This window comes from Bactrocera oleae, chromosome 6, assembly GCF_042242935.1.
Source record: "Bactrocera oleae isolate idBacOlea1 chromosome 6, idBacOlea1, whole genome shotgun sequence".
NCBI lineage: Eukaryota > Metazoa > Arthropoda > Insecta > Diptera > Tephritidae > Bactrocera > Bactrocera oleae.
The window spans coordinates 29439224-29467186 of record NC_091540.1 but is presented as its reverse complement, the minus strand read 5'-3'; the positions used below and the strand labels follow the sequence as shown (position 1 = coordinate 29467186).

Here is a 27963-nt window from a genome sequence, read left to right as displayed (position 1 = left end):
CCTGCTGTGAAAATATTGTTTAAATTCAATGATATTACCAACCCTATGATAGTTCTTTAACATATATTCTTTTGCAATCGTCGCTAACTACATTTCACAATATGTTAGCTGGGTGATGTAAACATGACTATCCAATACCGTTCACTGTTTAACATTTTTATTTTTTTATTCACTATATAAATTTTTCTAGATTAGTCGTAACGTAACGATTTTTGAAAATAACACCATATCGTAAATGATTTAAGGCAGCTATGGAACGAATGAAATTTGGAACTATTTATTTTATGAGGCAGCCATATCCTTGACTTTGCACAATAAATTCATTTCGCCACAGTTTTTTTATTCAAAAGTCTTGGCATGGATATATGTACAAAATTTAAAAAAAAAATCTCTTAAAAAATTAACATCAGTTGAATTTGCAATTAGAGAAATCCATTTCAGGATGCTGCATTTTAAACCTAAAAATATATATTTTATAGCTAGTAAAAAAACGATTATACTTGTAATATTTACTTCTCCAATATTTCTATTTTTCTTTTGTCTTCACTTGTTGGCAATCCCATTTCTTTTTGACGTTGATCATACATCATTTTCTCAACCAAACTTCGCGTTTCACCATCCAAATCAGAAAGCTTTGATGGTTCTGGATTAATTTTACGGGTTGATATAGGTGGATCTGTTGAAATCAAACGGTCCCACCAATTCATTTTATTAATCTAAAATGATGGAAAGTAAATTGGTAAGTACCAGGGATGATTATCGTTGCGATTACAAAACAAATCATGAACTTAGATTCGACTTACAAAAAAAAAATAATGTCATGTTAATATTTGTTCGACGATCTAAGCATTTCTATGATAATTGATTAATTTCGAGTTTTTATGATTTTCTTCACTAATAATAAATAATTTTATAACAAATCACATATAATCTTTGCTTTTTGGTTGGTTTAGACCTTGGTATACCTCATATCCCTAATATCATCAATTCCAATATTTTGGTTAACGTTATCAAATTAAGCCTCTTCTGTTAAGTTTATGTCAGATGTACTGCGCTTCATCAGGTTAGCACACTTCAAGCTTAAATAGCTTTAGTTATTTCTGTCAAAACTAAAGAAACTACAATTCTAAAATTATTAGCTAGTACTAACGAATCATTTTTTTACTCAAAACAACAGCAATTAGTGTTCTTAATTTTCTAAAATTTTTAATAATTTTTTTTGTTGATTTCAACAATTTAAATTAATACATCAGGTTAGAACATATCACCTATCTAGAACAAATTTTTAAACTTATATATTAACAAATTTAAACATTTTTATATTATTTGAATAATTAAGAAAGATCTTTAAGATTCGATTGGGCAGGGATTGGTACTATTTTTCAATGTAATTTAAGAAAATTGATGACCGATCATTTTTAATACCTTCAACCAATTCCTCTTGAGTGGAATACTGTCGGCCAAACTAAACAACTTTACGAGACAACCATTCCCACACCTTTTCTATTGCATTTATTTCAGGTGAGTAAGGCGACACCTTCATTAAATCCATGTTTTGTCCTTCAACCCCAGACTTAAACACCTGGACACTGTGAATCGGTGCTTTATCCTATCGTGCAAAGTTACAAACAGATTTTTAAAATCGAGAATAGCAGTTTCCAAAATGTTTTTATACGCGTTTGCATTCACATTAATGTTCAAAAATTGCAGATTGGATATAAAATGGCTCTCCACACCGTCACACTGGTCATACGACTATGTAGTCGCCAACTGATGTTCCTACTTCCGAAAATCATGAAAATAATAATTGTATCCATCGGTTCTTCCAAATTATTTTTTTAACTCTATTTATATCATTCATACGATATTTATATCAGTCGATTCATGAGAGTTGGATGCTTTTCTCAAAATTTCTCTTGTTGACATCGAAAATCACTTCATTGTTATCGCCTTTATTATTTCGACCATACTCCGACTTATTACGCAAGTAATTGTATATAACTTTCAGACTTTAATCAACTGTTTTTTAGTATTTCAATTATTGGAAGCTGTAACTCTACATAAGCTTCGATTATTGCTTTCGTTTCAACCGATAGCGACTTTCCATAAGCCATATTAAAAAAATAGAGCATTTAATCAATACAAAAAATTTGATGTCAATATGTATTCTAACTCCAAAGACAAATGCAAATCAAGTTGCCAAACATTTGACAGTACACCCAAACGCATATAAAAACAGAAAAATTTAATTATAAAGCAAATTATATGCTTAATATTGAAATTTTTATTTTTTATTTTTCATTCCGGTAGAGTTGGGACAAAAATTAAAAATTAAGTTTTAATCCGGTTTTAGGGATTAACAATTTGGGAAAACTTTAGTTTAGCATCCCACGATTTCAGGGTTAAGAGGGGTATGGTTGGATAGAGGAGATTCTCCAGATCTCGAATATATATAAATTTTGCCGCCGGAAACTTATAGTTTTCGAGATATTTGCATTTTAAGTTGAAAATTTCACAAATTTCATTTTGCAATTTCTCGATTTATGGTTATCTTTTCTTTTATATTATGCACTTATTACACACTAACACTTCACTAAAATGTTTCTACATATTTATTTTATATTAAATAGGCATTTAATTTTTACACAATTTTCGTAATATGAACAATAACAAATGGGTTCCATGTTGTCAGATAAAAAGTGTTGCCATATCCAAACTAATGAAAGCAATCAAAATAAATAAAAAACCCAATCACCCTCTACAAAATATTATGAACTTAATTTTCCATTTTAATAAAAGAAAAAGGTTTTATGGCTTAAACGTATGTTTTATTGCATCTGATAACTTCAAAAATGGATCATGATGCTGATTTACTATATTTTTACGCCATATGTATTCATATATCAAATTTTCAAAATCTTCAGTTATTATATTTATCCTTAATAAAAATTGAAGTTTATAGAGAGTGATATATTCTCTTTAACATTACTTTTTTTTTGTTAAGATTTTTTATTTGCACTGGCGGTCTTCGGCCGCGCTTCAAAAAAATAACCCTAGTCGGTCCAACACCGGGGTGTTCATAATTCAATCGCGTCAAACTTCTTACTGCACAAATTAAATGCTTATTTAAAGCAAATACTTAAATATTTAATATAAAATAAATATGTAGAAACATTGACTCCTGCGAATGGCAGGCACCTTGCCGTGGTGCAGGGGCTTAGGTCGCAAGGCATTCTCGGCATCTCCCAACCGGGGTGAGAAGTGCTGTCTAGCAACTCTCACGCGGGAGGAAGCCGAAAAGTTGGCGCGTAACAGGGTGAGAGGAAACAATGCCTCCCCTGCCTCGGAGAAGCAGGGTGGCAATACCGCGTCCAGCAGTAAAAGGAGTAGCGGAAATCGAAGCCAACGCCTGGTTAACGCAACTCAGGCCGCAAGGCGGGGTTGCGAAAGGGCAGCGCCTTCGACCACCCAAGCCGCGAAGCGCAAGAGTGGGCAGCTAACGCCGCAGGAGCCGCCTAACACCAAGCGGCAGAGAGGCAGCAATGCACAGGGGACCGGAGGCAATCACTCCGCCCCAAACCCCCCTCGAGTGGTGGAGGGACAGCGCAGATATGCGGATGCTCTCAAAGGCATTCGCATGGCTGTGCTGCCTCTAAACTACCCGGCGGAAACACTGGGGTCGGAGGAGCTTACTGTGCTCCAAGACCTACTCATGGAAGAAATTTTCAGAGGATCTGGATATAAAGCCTCATTCCATGGAGTATATTTCAAAGGAGGCATGCTGCAGGTGGACTGCAAGGACGAGAGGTCGGCTAGCTGGCTAAGGGAGATCGCTCCCAAGCTGGCAGTCTGGAAGGGCCCCGTCCTCTGCGCAAAAAAGGGGGAAGACATACCGCCTATGCATAGCATGACGGTGTTCCTCCCCAGGTACGCAGGTAAGCCATATGAGTTTGCTCTCGGGCTCATTCAAAATCAGAACGAGGGCCTTAGTATATCGGCCTGGCGAGTAGTCACCAGCCAGGTCGAGGATGCAGGGTGGAGGCTCAATCTCTGCATCGATGACGAATCGTATAAATTCGTCAGGAGAGCGAGCTTCCGGCTGAATTACAGATTCAGCTCGGTGGTCCTGAGGCCATTTAAGCCTAAGACGGCCACCGGTAGTGAAACGGGGGAGAAGATGCTGGTAGATGAGGTTGCGACTCATCCCGGCACCAGCACGTCGGAGCAGGCGGCAACTGCCGAGACCATGGAGAAGGTCCCTACGGAGAAGGCTGACGAGCAAGGGGGGGCGCTACCCTCCACGCAAGAGCTTCTCGATGGACTCAACGACCTAGCGAGTGGCATCGCGGAGGACGGCGAAGGTGAGGTGCTCTTCACGGAACCGGTCCTATAGTGGGTCCACAAACAGAAGTTGCCCAGGTGAACCTGCACCACGCGGCGTCGGCCTCGGCTGTCATCGCGAGCAGGTTCACAGCGGATGGTCTGGGCATACTGCTGATCCAGGAGCCATGGATATACAAGGGAGAGGTCAGAGGCCTCAAAACGGTCAATAACAAGGTAATCTGGGATCTCTCAAGTGAGAGACCTAGAACCTGTATAGTAGTTAGGAACGATATTGATTTCTTTTGTATTTCAGAGTTCCTAACACAAGACCTGGTCGTTGTGCAGGCAAAAAGTAACGAAGGAGCGGACTTCGTCCTGGCAGCGGCCTACTTTCCGGGAGACACGCTGACAGCACCCCCAGAGGCCGTCGGAAGCCTCGTGGAATACTGCAGGAGGAACAACCTGCCCCTCGTCCTGGGATGCGACGCCAACGCCCATCACACGGGATGGGGCAGCACGGACTGCAATACACGGGGTGAGTCTTTACTTGAATTCATAGTCAGTAGGAATCTAAGTATAGTAAATGTGGGGTGCGAACCCACCTTTATAACCATTGCAAGAAGGGAAGTGCTTGACATCACTCTTGGTAACGAACTTGCGACGGGGCTGATCGGGCAATGGAGTGTCATCGGAACCCTCCATGTCAGATCACCGCATCATAAGATTCGCACTAGGGGTAGAGGTCAGGCAACTCCCTCCCAGGCGTATCCCCAAAAACACGGACTGGGCCACTTTTAGGGATACGCTTGAAATAAATGTCAATAGGAGGGGGCAGCTGGACGGCAGTGCCACTGCTTCTGGACTGGAGAGCAGATTGTCTGCGCTAAACCAGTCCATTATAGAGGCATATAATAGTAGCTGCCCCCTAAAGACGACCACCAAGAATCGCAGCTGTCCCTGGTGGTCAAGTAGGCTCTCAGAACTAAGGAAAACGGTACGCAAGCTATTCAACAGAGCTAAGCGTACCGGGGACTGGGAGATCTACAGGTGCAGCCTAACTGCTTACAACAAGGAGATTAGGTCAGCAAAGCAGAAGAGCTTCAGGAAGTTCTGTGAAAGCGTCACCTCAACGCCAGAGGCTGCATAAGGCCCTGGCTAGGGGTAAGACCGACACAGTACTAGCAATTAAAAGACCGGATGGGACCTATACGTCCAGCGCAGAGGAAAGAGCCACGGCCCTTTTACTTGCGCACTTTCCGGAGACAATTCGAGAAGACCTAATTCGACCCATGGTCGAACGAAAGCCATCACGCTTGGACTGGACAGTCGCAAAACAGCTCTTCACTGCAGACTCCATCAGGTGGGCTTTGGCCTCTTTTGAAAAATATAAGTCTCCGGGTGCGGATGGCATCCTTCCAGCATTTCTGCAACAGGGGGAGCAGGTACTACTGCCCCACCTTGTTCGGCTGATGAGGGATAGCCTAGCGCTGGCGTATATCCCGGAACCATGGCGCACCGCAAAGGTGATCTTCATACCCAAAGTAGGAAGGAAAGACTACTCATTGGCGAAATCCTTCAGGCCAATCAGTCTTACTTCCTTCCTACTTAAGAGTATGGAAAAGATCATAGACCACGAAATACGATCGAAGGTGCTGAAGGCTTCACCGCTTCCCACGAAGCAACATGCCTACAGAGCTGGCAGATCAACAAATACTGCTCTGTATCAGCTAACATCGGAGATCCAAAATTCGTTAGATGGGGGCGAGGTGATGTTATGCGCCTTCCTAGATATCGAAGGTGCTTTTGACAATACGTCTCATGAAAGCGTGTCAAGAGCACTAGAGAAAAGGGGTGTGGCGGCGCCGGTGCGCAGATGAATTGAAGCCGTACTGCGCACCAGGATTGCTGAAACCACAGTAAGCGACACTAGGATTCGTCTTGGCACAACAAGAGGCTGTCCACAGGGTGGAGTGCTATCCCCCCTACTTTGGAGCCTAGTTGTGGACGATCTTCTCGAGCTGCTAACTAGCAATGGAATCCGCTGTCAGGGATATGCGGACGACATTGTTTTCTTAGCCAGGGGTAAATTCGCAGACACTCTCTGCGACATTGTACAAAGAGGATTGGGGCTGGCAAAGGGATGGTGTAGTGGGGTTGGCTTAAATATCAACCCCTCCAAAACTACAATCATACCGTTTACCGGGCGCAGGATACTGCCAGGCCTCAGAAACCTATCCCTAGGCGGTATGGAGCTGGAGATGGCTAACACGGTCAAATACTTAGGCCTCACGCTGGATTCCACTTTACGATGGAAGCAGCATTCGGACCTGACCTTAGCCAAAGCCACTAAAGCGCTCATGGTGTGCAATCGACTTGCTGGGAAATCATGGGGCTGCAAACCAAGGATTATCAGATGGTTGTACACCATGATTGTGAGACCGATCATAACATATGGAGCGGTGGCCTGGGGTTCTAAAGCATCGCAGACCTCGGTAGGATTTCGACTATCAAAGCTGCAACGACTTGCCTGCATCTGCGCGTCGGGCGCGATGCGTACGTGACCGACTGCAGCACTGGAAGTAATGCTGGAGCTCACACCGTTACATGTAGTGATCGAACAGACGGCCAAACAGACCCTGTTTCAAATGTCAGCAGAAGGGTTTGGCAAAGGGAAGGTAATCTCGTCCCAGCAGATGAAGGCCCTAAGTGACGCAATGCCACTGGCCCTTCTTCCAAGGGACAGCATTACCAAAATAGTAAGCTTCACTAGGAAGTTCAAAGTTACCCTTGGCAGTAAGACGGAATGGAATGATTCCACGCTGGACCTACTGCTAAGGCACAGCACTATCAAGTGGTACACCGACGGCTCGAAAACGGCGGAGGGGATTGGTGCAGGGGTCGCGGGACCACGCACCAAGCTCTCCATTCCCATGGGAAGTTTTCCTAGCATATTCCAGGCGGAGGTATATGCTATAAGTCGGTGTGTACAGATAAACCTCCAACGCGACTATCGCAATAAGAGTATCGCCATACTCAGCGATAGTCAGGCGGCACTTAAAGCGATCTCGGCTTTTGAAGTCACATCGCTACTAGTGCAGGAGTGTATAGAACGCCTGAACAGCCTATCAAGTCACAATAGAGTGCACCTCATCTGGGTGCCTGGACACAGGGGTATAGTCGGAAATGAACTGGCTGACGAGTTGGCCCGCTCTGCAGCCTCTACAAAAATGGTAGGACCAGAACCGTGCGTAGCGGTTGGTCCACACACCATTAAAGAGCTGCTCCGTAAAGAGGAAAGGGCAGGCAGGGAGAGACATTGGCAACATCTCCAAGGCATGCGCCATGCCAGGTTGCTAATGGGGGGTTATAACCTCAGACGGTTTAAAACCGTAATCAATCTCCCGAGGAATAAATTCCGGCTACTTGTCGCGTTCTACACCGGACATTGCAGACTCAACAAGCATTTATTTAACATGGGCTTGGTCTCCTCTGCAAACTGCCGGTTCTGTGACATGGAGTCGGAAACCCCAGAACACCTGCTTGTGGACTGCACAGCAGTCTGCAGACGCAGAATTAAGGCCCTGGGATCCATGTTTCCAAACAGGGATCGCATCGCTTCACTAGCACCTAGCAATATATTGGAGTTCATCAATATGCTGGGGCTAGATGAGTCGTTGTGACTTAGGGGAGGGCACAATAGACCATAGGTCGCGGTGCATACCTCAATCTTTATCTATCTGTAAGTGCACAATATAAAAGAAAAGATAACCATAAATCGAGAAATTGTAAAATGAAATTTGTGAAATTTTCAACTTAAAATGCAAATATCTCGAAAACTATAAGAATCTCCTCTATCCAACCATACCCCTCTTAACCCTGAAATCGTGGGATGCTAAAGCCCACCCAACAATTTTTTTGTCATTTTTCAAATCCGGTATGTGGATTAAAATTTTTTTTTTTTTACATAAAACTTGTTTAGGATTATTTACATTATGTTCAGTCTATTTTCTAATATTGTCAAGTTTGATATGGTAATACTGCCTTATCTAAGTTTTGCATTTGTCATCTCTCTTTTATCATTAATTTCCTTTATAAATATCTTTGTTAATGCATATTTAAAGTTACTGTATTTTGAATTCCGTTGAACTCCTATAAATGTCGTAGGACATGTATATACGAGCCTCTTCTCTGATTGTAACTGGGTGCTGATTCTACTCATAGCTGGTTTGGTGTAAAATAAACCGTGCACAATCGTACAAATTCCAATAAAGCATTGATGTGTTTATAGAATTGAATAACTACTTGTTTCAAATATTAGGTGTAGTAAAAAGAAATCCATTATTTTTGCATGAAATTTAATGCTTTAATTATTACTTTTCGTATCCAGCCTTATTCAAATGGTTTCAAACGATTTTTTGTACAATGTTTAGGTCCTGGATAATCGTAATTGATGTTTGAAATCGGCGATTTCCATTATTTTATCGATAATTGGTCTTCTAGAGCGTGGTGCATCTTTGACATTGAAATTACCGGAACGGAATCGACGAAACCAATATTGCGCATTGCCGCCTGGCTTGCGTTTTCGCCCTTATCAAAAAAAAAAAACTGTAAAATGTAGCTATTTTCTCTTTGCTGGTGTTCATCTTTGACGCGCGATCAAACATAACTGAATCAACCAATCACAAAACTGTCAAAAAAGCTTTTTTTAGTACGAAATGTCATCGTTTGGACGACACTAGCGGAACCCGATCGCACTTATACAACGCGAGATACAGATTAATAACGTCATCTATTGGAAAAATAATGGTTTTCTATTTACTACATATTAAATTTATTCACAATTTTAAACGTAGAGCCACCCTTCATACAAGGGATCTCTCATTGCAGTAGACGAAAGATACCGAATTGTTCGTGCTTGGGCAACACGCTTTGTGTTATTCCTTATAACAGTAAAGAGCGCGAGTAACTCGTATGTGCTAGCAAAATGTAAAAATAATAATTCCAAGCAATTAATTTGGCCCTAATATTAATTTGTGTGTGCATGTATACCTTTTCTAGCGTAATAAGAACAATATTGTTGTCCTGTAACACCCAAACCGAATCCTCTTGTTTCACTTCTGCACAAAGTTTTCCGTTAATTACAGCTTCTTGGTTTTTTAAACCAACTTTTATTGAAGATTTTCCTATTATGACATCAATATCTCTAGCTCTCAAAGTTGACGAAGTCTTCAGAGGAATTTTAACCTGTAACATATAAATCATATATTATTAACACTATTTATTATTTTAGAATGAAAAGAAGTAATGATTATGTTATAAATGAAGATAAGACCGAGTTACGCCAGAAATTTTTAATTATAAATGACAACTGGCTACATAGTATAGTTTTTGTTGTATACATATGTATTATTATCAAATTGCCATGCTATGCCTAACGGAAACGTTACAATATAATTTATGCATTTTATATGAAATTGTTATGAGGTAAAAGTTAGTTGATTTATATTTATATGTATATGTTTCGAACGCGAAATTGCAGTGGAATGCAAATAGAATTGCTTGTCAGTAATGTATTTTACGAAGCAACATGCCTACAGAGCAGGCAGATCAACAAACACTGCTCTGTATCAGCTAACCTCAGAGATCCAGAATTCGTTAGATGGGGGCGAGGTGATGTTATGCGCCTTCCTTGACATCGAAGGTGCCTTTGACAATACGTCGTATGAAAGCGTGTCAAGAGCACTGGAGCAAAGGAGTGTGGCAGCTCCAGTGCGCAGATGGATTGAAGCCGTACTGCGCACTAGGGTAGCGGGGACCACAGTAGGTGACACTAAAATTCGTCTGGGCACAACAAGAGGTTGCCCACAGGGTGGAGTGCTATCCCCCCTACTTTGGAGCCTAGTTGTGGACGATCTCCTTGAGCGGCTGACTAGCAATGGAATCCGCTGTCAGGGATATGCGGATGACATTGTTATCTTAGCTAGAGGAAAATTCGAAGACACACTCTACGATATCGTACAAAGGGGACTGGCAAAGGGATGGTGTAGTGGGGTTGGCTTAAACATCAACCCCTCCAAAACTACAATCATTCCCTTCACCAGACGGAGGTCACTGCCAGGCCTCAGAAGTATATCCCTTGACGGCAGAGTGGTGGAGATAGCCAACACGGTCAAATATCTGGGCCTCACGCTGGAAGCAGCACGTGGACCAGACCCTTACCAAAGCCACAAAAGCAATCATGGTGTGCAACCGACTTGCTGGAAAATCCTGGGGGTGCTCCCCAAGGACAATCAGGTGAATGTACACCATGATTGTGAGACTGAATACCACGTATGGAGCGGTATCGTGGTTTGCTAAAGCAATGCAGACTTCGGTAGGACTCAAACTGTCGAAGCTGCAAAGACTTGCCTGCATCTGCGCGTCGAGAGCAATGCGAACGTGTCCGACCGCAGCACTGGAAGTCATGCTAGAACTTTCACCGCTTCATCTGATAATCAAACAGACAGCCAAACGAACTCTGCTCCAAATGACATCAGAGGGAGTTGGCAAAGGGAAGGTAATCTCATCCCAGCAGATGAAGGCGCTAAGTGAGGAAATACCACTAGCCCTTCTTCCAAGGGATAGCATTACCAAAGTAGTAAACTTCAGCAGGAAGTTCCAAGTTACCCTTGGCAGCAAGTCTGAGTGGAATGACTCTTCACTGGACCTGCTGCTAAGGGGAAGCACTATCAAGTGGTACACCGACGGGTCGAAAACGGAGGAGGGGATTGGTGCAGGTGTCGCTGGGCTAAGCACCAAACTCTCCATTCCCATGGGAAGTTTCCCTAGGATTTTCCCAGCCGAGGTCTATGCTATAAGTCGGTGTGTAGGGATAAACCTCCAACGCATCTATCGCAATAAAAGTATTGCTATACTCAGCGATAGTCAGGTCAGATCTCTGCTGGAGTGTATAGAACGGCTGAACAGCCTATCAGAGCACAACCGAGTGCACCTTATCTGGGTGCCTGGCCACAGGGGTATAGCCGGGAACGAACTGGTTGACGAGCTGGCCCGCTCTGCGGCCTCTACAAAAATGATAGGACCGGAACCATTCAGAGCGGTTGGTCCCCATATAATGAAAGAGCTCCTCCGTAGGGAGGAAAGAGTAGGTAGGGAGACACATTGGCAACAACTTCAGGGCATGCACCATGCCAGACTGCTAATGGAGTGTTACGACCTCAAATGGTTCAAAACCATAATTAATCTCTCGAGGAACAAATTCCGGCTACTTGTCGCGTTCTATACCGGCCACTGCAGGCTTAAAAAGCACCTCTTAAACATGGGCATAGCCTCTTCTGCAAACTGCCGGTTCTGCGACATAGAACCGGAAACCCCTGAACATCACCCAGCAGAATTTTGGAATTTATCAACATGCTGGACCTAGATGATACTATATGACTTAGGGGAGGGCACAATAGACCATAGGTCGCGGTGCTTACCTCAAAATTAATCTATCTATGTAAAATCAGAAAAGCTCGGTACGCTCGCCAGCTCAAAGCGTAGGAAAACTGAAGAAAATTAGTTTTGAAAGAACATGAATTCCAAAGAAGTGCTTTCAAGTACATGGTAAATGCTGTTTGCTTCCATTATCTAATTTTTTCTTCAATAATCATATTGAAAACTTGGACATCAAAAAATAGGACAAATTCTCAAATGACGTCTTATCATTAAGATTTTCTTTTAATTATCAGAGGTACGATAACTGGGGTTATGTTATGCTGGAAAAACCTTTAATAGTTATTTTATTTCATCCACTTTAATACTTTTTAACTTTTTCGTGCTTTGTGAGGGCTCGTCGGTGTAACACTTAGTTTTTCGATACACCTATATACAAGTCATTATTATAAAATAAACAAAAATTTACTGTCAAAAAAAAAAATTATTTAAAATAGTAATTTTCTCACTACACCTAACTTCTTATATTGACATCAAACCACATTATGTTCACTTAAACTCCGATTTATACCGCACCTAATAAATTGGAGAATAAGGAGATCTTTATATTAAATTTCATTTCGATTTGATCTATTTTTTTTTTAGAATAAAACTCATTTGTGGTAGGGGATTCCGAATTTATCAATCTCTTCTGAGTGTTAAGAAGTTCTTAATTCTTACACGTTGCACGGACAGTCATGCTAAAATATATAGATATAATAATCCTTAATATGACTGTAAACAATTTTAGTTGGTTTTTATTGTATTTTCTGAAAATGCAGCATGTGCTAATTATTTAATTATTTTTAATTTGCAAGGTGTACGGAGTAACAGGATAATTAATAACCCTTGAATTTCTTTAACAGCACTAGTAACCAGGTCAATCTGAAATGAAAATATACCTCAACTTCTTGCAGAGTTTGCGTCCATGAATAGTTATCCAAAGTGCAGCCATTTCCCGAATTCGGTTTGAGTTTGCCAATTTCTTCTTTCTCAGATTCATCATCTACATCATTTATTGGTTTTGAAATCTCTTCTTTAGGAGCATTTTCCTCATCTCTAAAATAAATATCAAATGAAAATGTATTTTTAAAATATATAAAATATCATAATAGAGAGGACTATTATGTGAGATAGTACATAATTTTAGCAATAAAACATAAAAGTATTAACGGAAAATATTCGTTAATCGATTTTTATGATATTTAATTACATTGTCCTTCTTTTTAATTTGAAAGGATATAGTGATGATGTGAAATTAGCAGCCTATGAGTCTGTTAATATTTCAATAAAAATATGTGTGTACAGGTAGTGCGTATGCTTTAATGCGAAATACAGAACCAGTTTTACATTACGGTTTAGAAAACGTGTATTAATACGGATTTGACCAAAGTTACCGTAACTTTTATTATGTGCAGTTTTTACCCATAAAAGTAGTTATTCAATGTTGGAAACTCAATTAGAAAGTTAAAAAATCTAAGTAATTACGTTATAAAATGGTGACTAACTCAAATATATCAAAATAATAGAATATTGTATTCTATTTAAATGTCACATAAAGGCGACAATGAACTCAAAACATACTAGGAAGCTTGTGAAACAAAAAAAAAAGAATTTCCATATAAGAATTTAATTTTTATCGGTCAGTTTGTAAGAAAGCTATAGCTATAGGCTATAGTGGTCCGACTGAAACATTTATTCGGAAATTGCCCCGTTGTCTGAGACAATAATTCATGTCAGATTATCTTGTCAAATAAAAATGTTTTATATACAACAACTTGACTTTGATCGTTCAGTTTGTAAGGTAGCTATACACAATACTATAGTGCTCCAATATCGGCGGTTCCGACAAAAGGGCTGCATCTTTGGGAGTGGACGTATGCAAAATTTCAGATCAATATCTCAAAAACTGAGGAACGGGAGCGCGTAACGATAGCTGCGGTCCAAGAAACCAAGCTAAACAGCCGCTCAGATCTTCTTAATTGTGCAGGTTTCAACGTTGTACGTAAGGATCGCGAGCGAGATAATGGTGGAGGCCTTACCTTCATATTGCACAACACCGTGCAATATCGTCTAATCGATGTTGACATCGACCGTAGGGACACTACCCTAGAATGACAGGGTATAGCTGTCCGGTCAGGCGATGTCGAGCTCGAAATATTTAATATATACATCCCCCAGTTAGATGTTGCCCAACAGGATATCACCCGAACATAGATGCGCTACTTCGTGGTGAAAACAGTTTGGTGCTAGGCAACTTTAACGAGCATCACAATCTTTGGCACTCCTGCCTGTCAAATGATCGTAGGGGGATGGAGCTGGCGGAACAGATAGACGATTCGACATTCTGCACAATGAATGACGAAGCCCCCACCAGAATTATGGGCACCTGCAATAGCTCGCCAGATATTACCATCGCTTGCGGTGGTCTGATAAATAGTATAACCTGGCGACCTATGCTAACTCTCGCATCAGACCATCTGCCCATAATTATCTCGATCGAGAAACCTCCTGAATTTATTTCTGTGGACAACCGCACTTATGTTAACTTTAACAAAGCTAACTGGGCCGGCTTCACAGAATTCACTGAGAGCATCTTCAACGCACCACCCATTCCTACGGACGTCATCGTTGGCGAGCGTCAATTCCGCAAGGTGATCGCTGCTGCTACTGCTTGCTTAATACCGGCTGGAAGAATCGCGGAACTCCGCCCCAATTTCCCAGCCGAAGCAGCTGTACTAGCAAACGAGCGCGACACCTTACGCCATGCCGATCCCTGTGCTCCCCGAATAAGGGATCTCAATTTGGAGATTCGGCAAATGGTAAATCATCATAAGCGGACAAAATGGATAGAGCACCTGAAGTCCTGTAATCTTTCCACCGGTGTGAGCAAGCTTTGGAATACTGTCAAGGCCTTGTCCGAAGGAGACATGAGGACCGGGTTGAAATTCAATTCGATGGCCATGCCTCCTCGGACCCGAAGAAGTGCGCGAGCTATTTTAGGCGGCAGTTTACACTGCACCCTTCGACCGACAAGGCCAAACGATGTGTTACCCGACGGCTGCGCAAAATACCAAGAGACTGCGCACCACTTACTTTCACCGATGGAGAGGTTGTGTCATCAAAAAGGCGAAATCGTCTAAATCCATCGGCCCTGACGGAATAAGCATGCTGATGCTAAAACATCTAGGCTCAACGGGAGTAAACTATCTCACCAAGGTCCTCAACTTGTCGATGTCTACTCTTCAAATACCCGATGTGTGGAAAGTCGGAAGAGTGGTCCCACTACTGAAACCTGGGAAATCCGACAACAAAGGGGAGTCTTATCGCCCGATAACTCTCCTTTCCCCAGTAGTGCAGACACTTGAGGCCTTGTTACTCCCGTCATTTACTCACCACCTGAGTCTAGCAGACCATCAGCATGGCTTCCGAAAAGTGCACAGTACTACCACAGCACTTAGCGTCATAAACGTCCAGATAGTTCATGGCCTGAACCAGAAGCCACCCTGCGAGAGGACGATCCTCGTAGCGTTGGACTTGTCAAAAGCTTTTGACACAGTCAATCACACAACGCTACTTGAGAACCTAGAATAATCAACGCTCCCTCCAAGGCTGAAGCGGTGGACTATGAACTACCTGAGCGGTTGGCATTCATCCGTACTGTTTCGAGGTCAAAACTCCAAACTTAGGAAAATTAAACAGGGGGTTCCGCAGGACGGTGTCCTCTCCCCACTACTGTTTAATTTTTATACTTCGAAGCTCCCCCAGCCACCAGCGGGAATTTCAGTGACCTCGTACGCTGATGACTGTACGATATTGACGTCGGGAAATGGAATCGATGGCATGTGTTCAAAAGTAAACAGCAACCTCTCCGATCTTTCTCGCTTCTTCTCTGCAAGGAACCTAACACTCTCTCTCACTAAATCCACAGCGACTATCTTCACAAATTGGACGAAGGAGTACAGACTGAATCTGAACATTTCAGTCGACGGCACAAAAATTCCGACAGTAAATGGTCCTAAAATTTTAGGCGTCACTTTGGACAGTCTGTGCTCTTTCACTCCTCACACGACCGCGATAACTGCCAAAATACAGAGCCGCAACAAAATCCTCCAGTCGCTTGCCGGCAGCTCTTGGGGAAAAGACAAAGAAACGTTGTTGGCAACATACAAGGCAATTGGCCGGCCGGCTCTAAATTACGCAGCCCCAATATGGTCGCCTGGATGCAGTGACACGCAGAAGAAGAAGCTTCAGACCTGTCAGAACACTGCACTCCGGCCCGTATGCTTCCGGTTAAGGAACACAACGAACTCCTCTCCAGGCAATTTCTACTGTGGTGTTTTCGTAGAAACCACCCCTGTAGTCGCCTGCCTGTAGCGGAAGCGTCTCCTAGGAACATCAAGAGGTCTTTCCTTGATTACGTCGACGACATTAGACAGTACGTCGACCGGACGCAACGAACTTCAGACAGGCACTGACCGCCATTCACAGTGGAGCCATTAACACCTTCACAGACTCCCTCTCAGTGAATGGCGTAATAGGAGTCAAACCCCCACCCATAGCAGACGTAGAGCTCGAGTTGCCTCGCGCAACCTCGTTCTGGATACTGTAGCAGGTTAAACTCCTACTTATCCAGAATAGACCCCGACATACTAAACACATGTCCTGCATGCAATGAGTCTCCGCATGACACTAACCACCTCTTTGCATGCCCAACAAACCCCACTCATCTAACACCCTTCTCCCTATGGTCCGACCCCGTCGAAACAGCTCGTTTCCTGGGCCTCCCGTTAGATGACCTCGACGACAACGAAGCTGGAATTTATCACCCAAACGGGGACTAGGTAACCGTTACAACAACAACAACAACAGGACCACTCTTCACAAAACGAAGTTCTGCGCAAAAAAACCTTGATACACCCCGGTGTTGGACCGACCAGGGTTATTTTTCTTTAAGCGCCCACGCAAAAAAAATTTGGTACACCCCGGTGTTGCACCGACCAGGGTTATTTTTTTTTTTTTGAAGCGCGGCCGAAGGCCGCCAACGCAAACAGGAGTTTTACGCGAAAAGCCCTTGGTACAACCCGGTGTTGGACCGACCAGGGTTATTTTTTTTTGAAGCGGGGCCGAAGGCCGCCAACGCAAAAAGAAGTTCTACAAGAAAAAGTAATATTTTCATAGAGGGTATAGCATAATACTTAACATCAATGCTCTATAATAGTTTATTTTTCTAGGTTTTGGATTCCTATATTTGGGCTATTATCTGTTTTGATTTCTTTCAGTTCAATTACAAAAGATGTCGATAAGATTATTTGACATTTTGCAACCCCTTTGTTATTGTCAGAACTAATAGAGTTTAACAATAATTTAAATATTGATATAAACAATTTTTGCATTATATAATGTAAAATAAATTTGTACAAACAAATTAAAAATTAAAAGTGAAAAATATGTGTATAATTCATTTAAAATCAAAAAAATTCGTACTTTAAATAGTTGAAAATTTCAATTTTAAACGTAAATATCTCGAATTTCCCGCGGCTATATCTATATATATGCCTGATCTGGAGGATCTCCTCTATACGCCCATACCCACTTTACGAACCTGGGACGGTATACTAAAGCTGACCCGAAAAATTCAGTAATGCTAACGTTTACCCATTTGTTTTGAATTTCAATTGAAAAAACTTTACTTTCCGTTTGAGATAGCCAAATGAAAGATTTGTTTAAGTCATGCTACAATACCAATCAATGTAAACCAGAAAAAGGTTACCGGTTGGCACACAGCCTTAGCCTTAGTGAAGGTTTAGTTTCTATACCTGGATTCCCGTTTAGCAATATTTTCGGCCTTCCGATTATCCTGTTTTGTCACAGATTGGTTTCCATTCCCCGAGTTTTGTGTAATTGCTTTTTCATATTGCTTTTGGAAAACACCTAACAGCAATCCTTCCCATTCTGCTTGAGATACACCCGTAAAGAAATCAGTTTTTCGTCGCAAGAAGCTCGCAATTGTATCTAAAAACTGAAAGCACAAAATATTAGTATATATACTAAAATACATTTCATGTCAAACCTGAGGAATTCCATTTTCATGCTTTTCGGCTATTGCTAAGAGCAATCCATCAAATTTTTCATCATCTATATTCATTATTAATTATTACCTCCGGCAAACTGCTGTAAAATAATATGAAGACCAAAGGTAGATGACGACTTTTTACTAAGTAGACTCTACACGTTCAATTATTAAGTTAGGGATCCGTGATCGCGATACTTAATAAACCTGTGCCATGTAATGTTAATGGCGATCCATGTCACAAATTATTCGCAAGTATTCAATATTGATCGGCCAATCTACGACATTTTATAAGTAAATTAACGACATGACGAAACAATTCATTGAAAACATTAAAAATCCTTTGATTTATATTAAAAATGTACTATTTCTTTAGTTTTGTATAAAAAGTTAGCATAGAAACTTTTCATTAGTTTTTATAAAAAAACATGACAAATATATGGTAAATTTTCAAAAAATTCAAGATAAATAAATTTTTGAAAAATATTACTTATCGCTCACGGATTTCTTATATTCGCGTCAAAATAAGCCGATAAAAAAAATTCATTATCGAGGCCTCCTTCTTTGGCTTACACTATACATTATCCAAAAAATTTTTAGCATATTTTTTCTAAAAACATGATTTATTGCAAATAAATACTGACCTGATAATTATTGAACGAGCGGCATTCACTCGCGATCCATTAAACTATGGATCACGATCCAAATAATTAATATATGTTAAAGATGGGACAGGCGCCTATCAAAAATAGCCGATACTTGTATTCAATAATTTCACACACTATGGGCCGTTTTCTCAATGTCTGGTTAGCATCCAAGACTCCTTTTTTTCGGCTGAGTTAACCAGAATAGACTAACAGATGGTTGCTAACCAAAATTGAGACATTGAGAAAACAAGGGCAATTTGACGATCAAGTTAAAACAGCTGATCCCGTAATTTTGCAAACAAATTCTATGGAATCGTTAGGAATATGAAAATTTCGTTAATTTCAGGGGTTGATATCTAAATATTAGTACATATTTATAAGTCTATATCTCTCAAATAGCTTATAAGTGCTGCAGAACAAGTAAAGTAGAAAAAAGCAAATAATCTAGATTTTAAATATATTCTTACAACGAGGATACCTTTCCAAAGTCATCCCTTTCTCTTGTTTCCATCTTTATATAATATTATAAATTGCGTTCAAAACTTTCATAATCATTGGTTGCAGTCTATGTCACGGCTGTCAATACGAAACAATTTTGAAAAGTAGTCTGTGTGATTAACTTCAAAGAAAGTTTTTGAACGTGTAATTGCAACGTAAACCTACAGTAAAAATTTCACCAATTCATAGACAGGCGAAAGCTTTTAGAAGCTCCTACTAATACTCTACTATTAAAACAGCCAAATGCCTGAAAAACGGCTCAAATCTTCACTTCAGAAGAGCAGTAAAACTACCCCGTAAACTTATAGATTTTCTATCAGAAATCGAAGATATTTAAATGCAACATTTTATTATTACCTTCCATAGGATCGGATTCAGGTGTGTTGTAGGATCTGATAGTTGTCGGAATCAAAATTGATACCGATGAAAAAATGTAGTAGGTGTCATGAATTCAGGTATTATTGGTTTGACGTTCGAAACAGAAATTGTATCGGTTTTGGGTGTCACAGAATCTGAACACTACGAAAATCTGTCTTGGATTCAAAAACACCCCTGATTATTTGAAACAAGTAAGGAGGAGCTAATTTGGCCAGAGGCCGCATGCGTATGCGGAAGCCGATGATTAAGAGCTGCCACCCCCTAATTTAAGATATTATGCGATTCCCGTGCCCATTGAATGATTTAAACAGAGCCTTTCCACCATCGGACTGCTTTGGAAAGTAACGGTTGCCTTACCGCGTCAAGAGGCTATGGCGCTGGCGAAAAAAACTCCCAGACTTGAAAGCTTGCCATGCTGAGGCGAAGGGACTAAAAACAAAATAAAAAACAACGATAACAATCAAAATTGGGTGGGCATGAGTGCTGCTACTCTGAAATGGTACCTTAGGCATCTCCAACACAGTAAATCCCCAGAGGTGGCAGTGAAGCTCTCCCCAAGCAGGAGAAGGGGCAGCAGCCCATCTCCGGCTGCTAGAAGACATGCAGGGCAAACTCCGTGTCTGTCGATAGACGAAGCAGTGAGAATAAGAGGCGCAGCCTGGTTAACCTAATTCCGTTAATAAGGCGAGGTAGTGAAAGGATTGCTACATGGTAAACCGCGAAACGGAAGAGTGGGCAAATAACGCTACAAGAACTTCCTAGTTCTCAGAGGCATAAGGGGGATCATCCAAAAGCGATCGGAGAAGAACGCTTAGCTTCAAATCCAACGAAGGCATTAATACCTCGGCTTGGCGGGTAGTCAACAGTAGTATTGAGGACGTCGGATGCTCAACATCGGCATAGATGACTAGTCCTATAGACGCATCTGGAAAGAGGGATTCCGGTTTAACTATGGATTCAGAGCCGTGGTAATGAGGAGAAGAAAGCACCGAGAAAAGGATGCTGGTGGATGAGGCACACACTCATTCCGGCACAAGCACAGTCGAGCAGGATGCTACTGCTATTGTCGCAGTGGGAGTACCGGATGTGTTTCGTATCGAGCGGGACACAGAGCTACTCTCTACACAGAAGCTCCCGGACGGGTTGAAAAAGCAGAATTGTTGTAAGAAAGAGGACCTGTCCCTCATAAAATCAATCCTGAGAACGCCAGGGGAGACAGCTTTAGCACCCCCACGGAAAGGCGCAGCACGGACTAAACATTGAGAATGTGGATTGTTTACTCAGCTTCGATTCCCGTACTAGAATGGAGGTCCTTGACATAAATTTGAACAAGCAGCTAGGCTCCACAAGACTTTGCAGGCAAGACTGACACAGCATTAGATATAAAAAATCTGTTTGGACCTATAGGACCAGCGCAGAGATAACTAAATAAAATAACAAAAGCTATATTGCTAGGCCAGACTCAATTAAGTAGGCACTAGCTTCCTTCTCTAAATATAAGTCACCAGGGGTGGATGGCATATTGACATCACTTCTGCAACAATGAGAGCAAGATATTATATATTGTCACATCTTGTTGAGCTTTAAAATGGCTAAGGTTAAGCGCTTATTCGCCTGGCATCTGTAAGAGTCTACTTCAGCATATCCGGTGGTGGCTCCACGTCGGTATCCTACGGATATATAGACCGGGATTAGCCAAAGTTCCCTGGCAGTTAGTGGTTAATAAAATTAGGTAAAAAGAAAACAGTCAATAAAGAAGCTCTGATTCTACCTGTATTAGTGACCGCAAACAGCGTAAGGCTTCTTGTCCCTAACCCAATAAAACCGCTGCTGCTCAGTCTCTCACCAGTTGAAACAAAATATTGGCACATGCCGGCATAACCTGCCAAGAAGCAATCTGAACGATCTTCAGCTTCCTCTAAAATTCGCTCGAGGCATCCCTTCTCTGTTCACTTCCGTCAGTGATTTCCGAACAGATACCACAAATACTGCTTATCACAAAAGCTTCAACACAAGCTGAAAAAATTGATTGACGCTCTGCCAGAAATTTGATATTGCTTACTGTACTTTAATTTAATATTGTAATTCTTATTTATACAGAAACCCGCACGTATATTTATGTCAAATAAGTTTTCGATAAGCAGACATTAAGTTCGCACAGCCATCGGGCGGGCGTCAACCTACGCCTTAGCAACTTAGCTGAGATAACCTTGGGACCATATAAGGCAATTACCATTCGCAGATATGGATAGCGGCTCTGAATAAAAATAACAACTTTAGTAAAGACGAAGAAGGTCGGCATCGACTTCCGATAAAGATGAGGATAAAACCATGGCTTACCGTCAGGAGTGATGGAATGTTAGTGGGAGTCGGCAAAAGCCTTCGGACAGAAAAGATATATAGTACTGAAATTCGAGATGGAATCGCCAACATTCTGCTAGATTTTTGTGAGCACGAGGTCCCCCCGAAGTCAGACCGTCGGTTGGCAACCAGGATTTTGGAGTATGCTGATCAGCATTCTAGCACAAAAGAGGGGGCGAAAAGGGTGAATCACTCGCTACGCTTAGGGTCGCAAAGGGGGCTATGGTTTCGAGAGGGTGGTCAGGGAGGATGACCCACAGCCTTCAGTTGAGACAAAAGAGAAGGGGTAGGAGAACCAAATGAAAATGGAGATCGATTCTAACCTCTGGAATGCGGTGAGCACTAGGGCGGATCGACAGTTGATAGATCCATATTCAGTGAGAGATCTGTAGTGAAGAACTCACACTACTGGAGAACGGTTTGGAGGATGAAAATCCTTCATATTAAGCACAAGCTCTTAGCTCAATAATACAGGTAGAACCAGATCTTGTTTGTAGGCCAGAAATGAACCTAACTGTACCTAATTTCAGCAAGGAAGATGTTGTCTCTAGGCTAGAAGGCAGCGCCACTCTAACAAGGTGGAGGCACCTCTAGATCTGCTAAGGAGTGCTCCGACAAAGGCTAGACAAAGATTTTCGGAATGATGGGACACAAATGCGAGAGGTGAATCACTTTTTGATTTTATATGCAGGAAAAACTCTTCTATCTGCAAAAAAAGGAACTTTCCCGTTTTTTTGCATGATAGAAAGGCGAAGGCGCTTGACGTTACGCTAGCTTCTAGACTTATTACTTCCTAGATCTCGGAATGGACAGTACGTGATGATAATTTTTTGTCTGACTATAGATATATTAGCTTTTGCTTGGACGCTTGATGATGTACTACTAAAAAAATGGGACTGTCGGGTGATAGCCTGTGCCGACGACGCTGCTCTTATTGTAAAAGAAAACTTTAAATAACGGCTACGAGCTAGATCTAAGGTATCTCAGCGTGGTATCCGCCTGGGAGAATAGAAGCGACTATTCCGTGAACCCAAGTAAAACTGTAATTGTTTTATTTACCACGAGGTATAAAATCCCAGACGTTACCTTCAGTCGGAGGCTCACGCCTTCAATTTATTAATAGAGCGACAAATCTGGGTTTACTCTTTATAGAAAAACCCCTCAACACAAGTAAAACTGAATTTAATTTATTAACCACGAGGTATAAAATCCCAAATCACGCCTTCAATCTGTAGATAGGGTGAAAAATCTGGGACTTGTCCTTTATACTTGCCTTATACTGCTGTAGCGGAGGTATTGGAAAGAAGTGGGGACTCTATCCAAAGGTTTTGTTATGGCTCTACCAAATCGTAGTCAATCCAGTAATGTTCTATGGTGTATTGGCCCATGAAAATGCTACATTATCTAAGAAGCTTGAGCGGATCCAAATAGCGGCTGTCATCGGCACCATCAGTGCACTGTGGACAATGCCAACAATTGTACTTAATGCCTGCAATGCACTGCTGCGAAGGCCGCTCTACAGTTCATAGAAGCTAGCTGCTTTTAGTGACTGTCTCTCTGCCCACATACCTAAGAGGAATATGGGGACAGGGAGAAGTCGCACAGATGGATCAATGGAGGGAAGATTGAAGAGGGAGTTCTCTGTAAGCAGTTCACCGTCAAGTTAAGTTCTAGGATAGCGCACTACTGTAGTGCTTTTCAGGCTCAAGTTGTTGCAATTAGGTAGCGCTCAAAGTTAGTCCAAGCGTGTCTATACTCATTAGATATAACATCAAGCCACTTCATTATCAGACTCGGTTTAGTGCTCGGTCATAGCGAAATAGCTGGAAACTACAAAGCCGATAAGCTAGTAAGTCAGGGCACCCTTACCAAGCTCATATCAGAGTGAGAACTGCGAAATATTTCTTGCCTAGAGCAGAACGTAGGAGATTTACTGAAGTACTTACTCTTAGCAAAGTTCATCAGTCATACCTTCGGCGAACCAAGACCACAAATTTGTTATTGGATCGAAGCGCTTTAGCGATTTATGAAGGCCTTTATGATCAATTTCATAGAAATTTGAGGTACCACAACAGACCGACGTTATAAGCTAACATACAAAAAAACTTTAAGTCAAAGACCCTTCCTTTGTACTCATCTGAGTTTATTTTAAATTATATGATCTTTGCTCAACTCATCAATTTCAATTGGAGTCCCCTAATTTGTGTAATATTCCCTAATCATCATAAATACAAGGACCTGGCCATTAAATTTAATCATGTCTATGGATTTTCAATAGATCCAATAATTCAACAAATGTATATTTCCGAATTCCGTAAGTTTTTATGAAATATATACATATATTTAAACAGTTTTCGATTCCCGTAACGTTGGAGAGTAATGAATTGAACAAACTATACAATTTGTTAAAATAAACTGGCAGCACCAACAGTACAACCCTGTCCTCTGAACCTGCTCAATTGTGTTAAGCTTCTTTTTATGGTGTACATGTATTATTTACATTCTTGACAATACACAGCAAGTCACCTCATGCATACCGAAATCTCTGGCAGCGCTGTTTAAGAATTAACGAATAATGCTGACTTAACCGATAGCAGGATAATCTATCACGGTAGCCATTCCCTATAATAAAACTGGTTAAAAAAAAATTTAACAAAACTTGGTCCTCCGTTTTCGACCCGTCGGTGTACCACTTGATAGTGCTTCCCCTTAGCAGCAGGTCCAGTGAAGAGTCATTCCACTCAGACTTGCTGCCAAGGGTAACTTGGAACTTCCTGCTGAAGTTTACTACTTTGGTAATGCTATCCCTTGGGAGAAGGGCTAGTGGTATTTCCTCACTTAGCTCTTTCATCTGCTGGGATGAGATTACCTTCCCTTTGCCCCTCTGATGTCATTTGGAGCAGAGTTCGTTTGGCAGTCTGTTTGATTACTAGGTGTAGCGGTGAAAGTTCTAGCATGACTTCCTGTGCTGCGGTCGGACACGTTCGCGTTGCTCCCGACGCGCAGATGCAGGCAAGTCTTTGCAGCTTCGACAGTTTAAGTCCTACCGAAGTCTGCGATGCTTTAGAAACCCACGATACCGCTCCATACGTGATAATCGGTCTCACAATCATGGTGTACATCCACCTGATTGTCGTTGGGGACCATCCCCAGGATTTTCCAGCAAGTCGGTTTCACACCATGAGTGCTTTTGTAGCTTTGTTTAGGGTCTGGTCCACGTGCCGATTCCATCGTAGAATGGAATCTAGCGTGAGGCCCAGATACTTGACCGTGCTGGCCATCTTCACCACTCTGCCGTCCAGGGATATATTTCTGAGGCCCGGCAGTGACCTCCGTCTGGTGAAGGGAATGATTGTAGTTTTAGCGGGGTTGATGTTTAAGCCAACCCCACTACACCATCCCTTTGCCAGTCCGAGTCCCCTCTGAACGATAGTGTCTCTTCAAATTTTCCCCTAGCTAAGATAACAATGTCATCCCTGACAGCGGATTCCATTGCTAGTCAGCCGCTCAAGGAGATCGTCCACAACTAGGCTCCAAAGTAGGGGGGATAGCACTCCACCCTATGGGCAACCTCTTGTTGTGCCCGGACGAATTTTAGTGTCTACTACTGCGGTTTCCGCCACCCTAGTGCGCAGTACGGCTGCAATCCATCTGCGCACTGGTGCTGCCACATTTCTTTTCTCCAGTGCTCTTCACACGCTCTCATGAGACGTGTTGTCAAAGGCACCTTCGATGTCGAGGAAGGCGCATAGTATCACCTCGCCCCCATCTAACGAATTCTGGATCTCTGAGGTTAGCTGATACAGAGCAGTGTTTGTTGACCTGCCTGCTCTGTAAGCATGTTGCTTCGCATGAAGCGGTGAAGCCTTCAGCACCTTCGATCGTAATTCGTGGTCTATGATCTTTTCCATACTCTTAAGTAGGAAGGAAGTAAGACTGATTGGGCTGAATGATTTCGCCAATGAGTAGTCTTTCCTCCCTACTTTGGGTATGAAGATCACCTTTGCAGTGCGCCATGGTTCTGGGATATATGCCAGCGCTAGGCTATCCCTCATCAGCCGAACAAGGTGGGGCAGTAGCACCTGGTCCCCCTGTTGCAGAAAAGCTGGAAGGATACCGTCCGCACCCGGGGACTTATATTTTTCAAAGGAGGCCAGAGCCCACTTGATGAAGTCTGCAGTGAAGAGCTGTTTTGCGACTGTCCAGTCCAAGCGTGATGGCCTTCGTTCGACCATAGGTCGAAACTGGTCTTCTTGAATCGTCTCCGGGAAATGCGCTAGTAGAAGAGCTGTAGCTCTTTCTTCTGCGCTGGACGTATAGGTCCCATCAGATCGTTTAATTGCTAGTACTGTGTTCGTCTTGCCCTTAGCCAGAGCCTTATGCAGTCTAGCTGCCTCTGGGGTTGAGGAGACGCTCTTACAGAACTTCCTAAAGCTTTTTTGCTTCGCGGTTTTAATCTCCTTATTATACGCAGTTAGGCTGCATCTGTATTCCTCCCAGTTTCCGGTGCGCTTAGCCTTATTGAATAGCTTGCGCACCGTTTTTCTTAGTACTGAGAGCTTACTAGACCACCAGGAGCAGTTACTGCTTTTGGTGGTTGTCTTTAGGGGGCAGCTGCTGTGATACCCCTCTATAATGGATTGGTTTAGGGCAGACAGTCTGCTCTCCAATCCAGAAGCCGTTGCGCTTCTATCCAGTTGCTCCCTACTGCTAACATTTGATTCAAGCGAGTCCCTAAAAGCGGCCCAGTCCGTGTTCCAAGGGATATGCTTGGGAGGGAGTTGTTTTACCCCCATCCCCAGAACGAATCTTATGATACGGTGATCCGACATGGAGGGTTCCGAGATACCCTCCATTGTGAGATCAGCCCTATCTCAGACTCGTTACTGAGAGTAATGTCAAGCATCTCCCTTCTGACACTAGTTACAAAGGTGGGTTCGCACCCCACGTTTGCTTTACTTAAATTCTTACTGGCTATAAACTCGATAAGAGACTCACCCCGTGTGTTGCAGTCCGTGCTGCCCCATTCGGTGTGGTGGGCATTAGCGTCGCAGCCCATGCTGAGGGGCAGCTTATTCCATCTGCAGTACTCCACTAGGTTGCCGACTGCCTCTGGGGGCGCTTTCGGAGTCTCCCCCGGAAAATAGGCCGCTGCCACGACGAAGTCCGCTCCTTCGTCGTTCCTGGCTTGTACAGCGTCCTATGTTAGGAACTCTGAAATACAGAAAAAATCAATACCGTTCCTAAGTACTATGCAGGTTCTAGGTCTCTCACTTGAGAGATCCCAGATTACCTTATTTGACTCCATTTTGAGGCCCCTGACCTCTCCTTTATTGACCCATGGCTCCTGGATCAGTAGTATGCCCAGACCATCCATCGTAAACCTGCTCACGATAACCGCCGAGGCTGACGCCGCGTGGTGCAGGTTTACATGGGCAACTTCTATGCGCGGCCCCACTACAGGATCGGCTTCATGAGGAACTGGTCCTCATTCTCACCGTCCTCCGCGATGTCTCCCGTCAGGTTCGTGAGCCCCTCCAGAAGCACCTCCGCCGGGTAGTTCAGCGGCAGCACAGTAATACGAATGCCTTTGAGGGCATCCGCAGACTTGCGCTGTCCCTCCACTACCCGGGGGGATCTGGGGCGGAGCGGTGGCCACCAGTCGCCTGTGCAACGTTGCTCCTCTGGTGCTTGGTGTTGGGCGGCTCCTGCGGCGTCAGCTGTCCGCTTTTCCGCTTCGCCGCTTGGGTGGTCAAGGGAGCTGCTCTTTCGCAACCTCGGCCGGCGGGCTGAGTTGCGCTTACTGGGCCGTGGTCTCGATGGTTGCCATTACGCTTCCTAATGGCCGCGGCATTACCACCCCTTTGGTTTCCTGAAGCCGGAGAAGTGCTGTCACCTCTCACCCTGTTCCGCGTTAGGTTTTCGGCTTCCTCCGGAGTTCTTCCCTCCTGGAGGTGCCTCAGGTACCACTTCAGGCTGGCACCGCTCATACCCTTTCTTCTGGGATCGTCCGCTCCTCCCGGACATCCTGTTGGTGGCAGGAGGGGTAGTCTGCCTCCCCTCTTCCTTCTTCGTTTGCGAGCCCCACCGGTGGTCGCCCGTTGCGACTCCTCTGCATCCGAGCAGTTGCTCCTGCTCGAGAGAGTCTCCGTGGGGTTCTCTTTTTCCGCAGCGGCCGCAGTAGAAGTCGCCTGCTGAACGCTGCTGCAC

At 42.9% G+C, this 27963-nt stretch overlaps 1 protein-coding gene and 1 pseudogene across 1 annotated transcript; one reads left to right on the top strand and one right to left on the bottom strand.

Annotated features, from left to right (window-relative positions):
* Positions 1 to 254: 254 nt before the first annotated feature.
* On the bottom strand, positions 255 to 18028 carry nudC (nuclear distribution C, dynein complex regulator). The gene is made up of 6 exons (XM_070112288.1): positions 17870 to 18028; positions 17616 to 17818; positions 12699 to 12855; positions 9373 to 9567; positions 514 to 716; positions 255 to 458 (listed from the first exon to the last, which is right to left on the bottom strand). Exons 1-6 carry the CDS (start codon positions 17942 to 17944, stop codon positions 407 to 409), a joined length of 885 nt encoding a protein of 294 aa, XP_069968389.1. The 5' UTR covers positions 17945 to 18028; the 3' UTR covers positions 255 to 406.
* On the top strand, positions 13556 to 14939 carry LOC138857693 (uncharacterized; annotated as a pseudogene).
* Positions 18029 to 27963: the final 9935 nt, after the last annotated feature.

Bases quoted from the DNA above. Each gene is read 5' to 3' on its own strand.
- nudC (XM_070112288.1), bottom strand. From the start codon at position 17,944: ATGAATATAGATGATGAAAAATTTGATGGATTGCTCTTAGCAATAGCC. The intron at 17,819-17,869 runs GTTTGACATGAA...TTGTGCTTTCAG, and splicing joins ATGAAAATGGAATTCCTCAG to TTTTTAGATACAATTGCGAG. The intron at 717-9,372 runs GTATACATGCAC...CCATCATTTTAG, and splicing joins TTCTTATTACGCTAGAAAAG to ATTAATAAAATGAATTGGTG.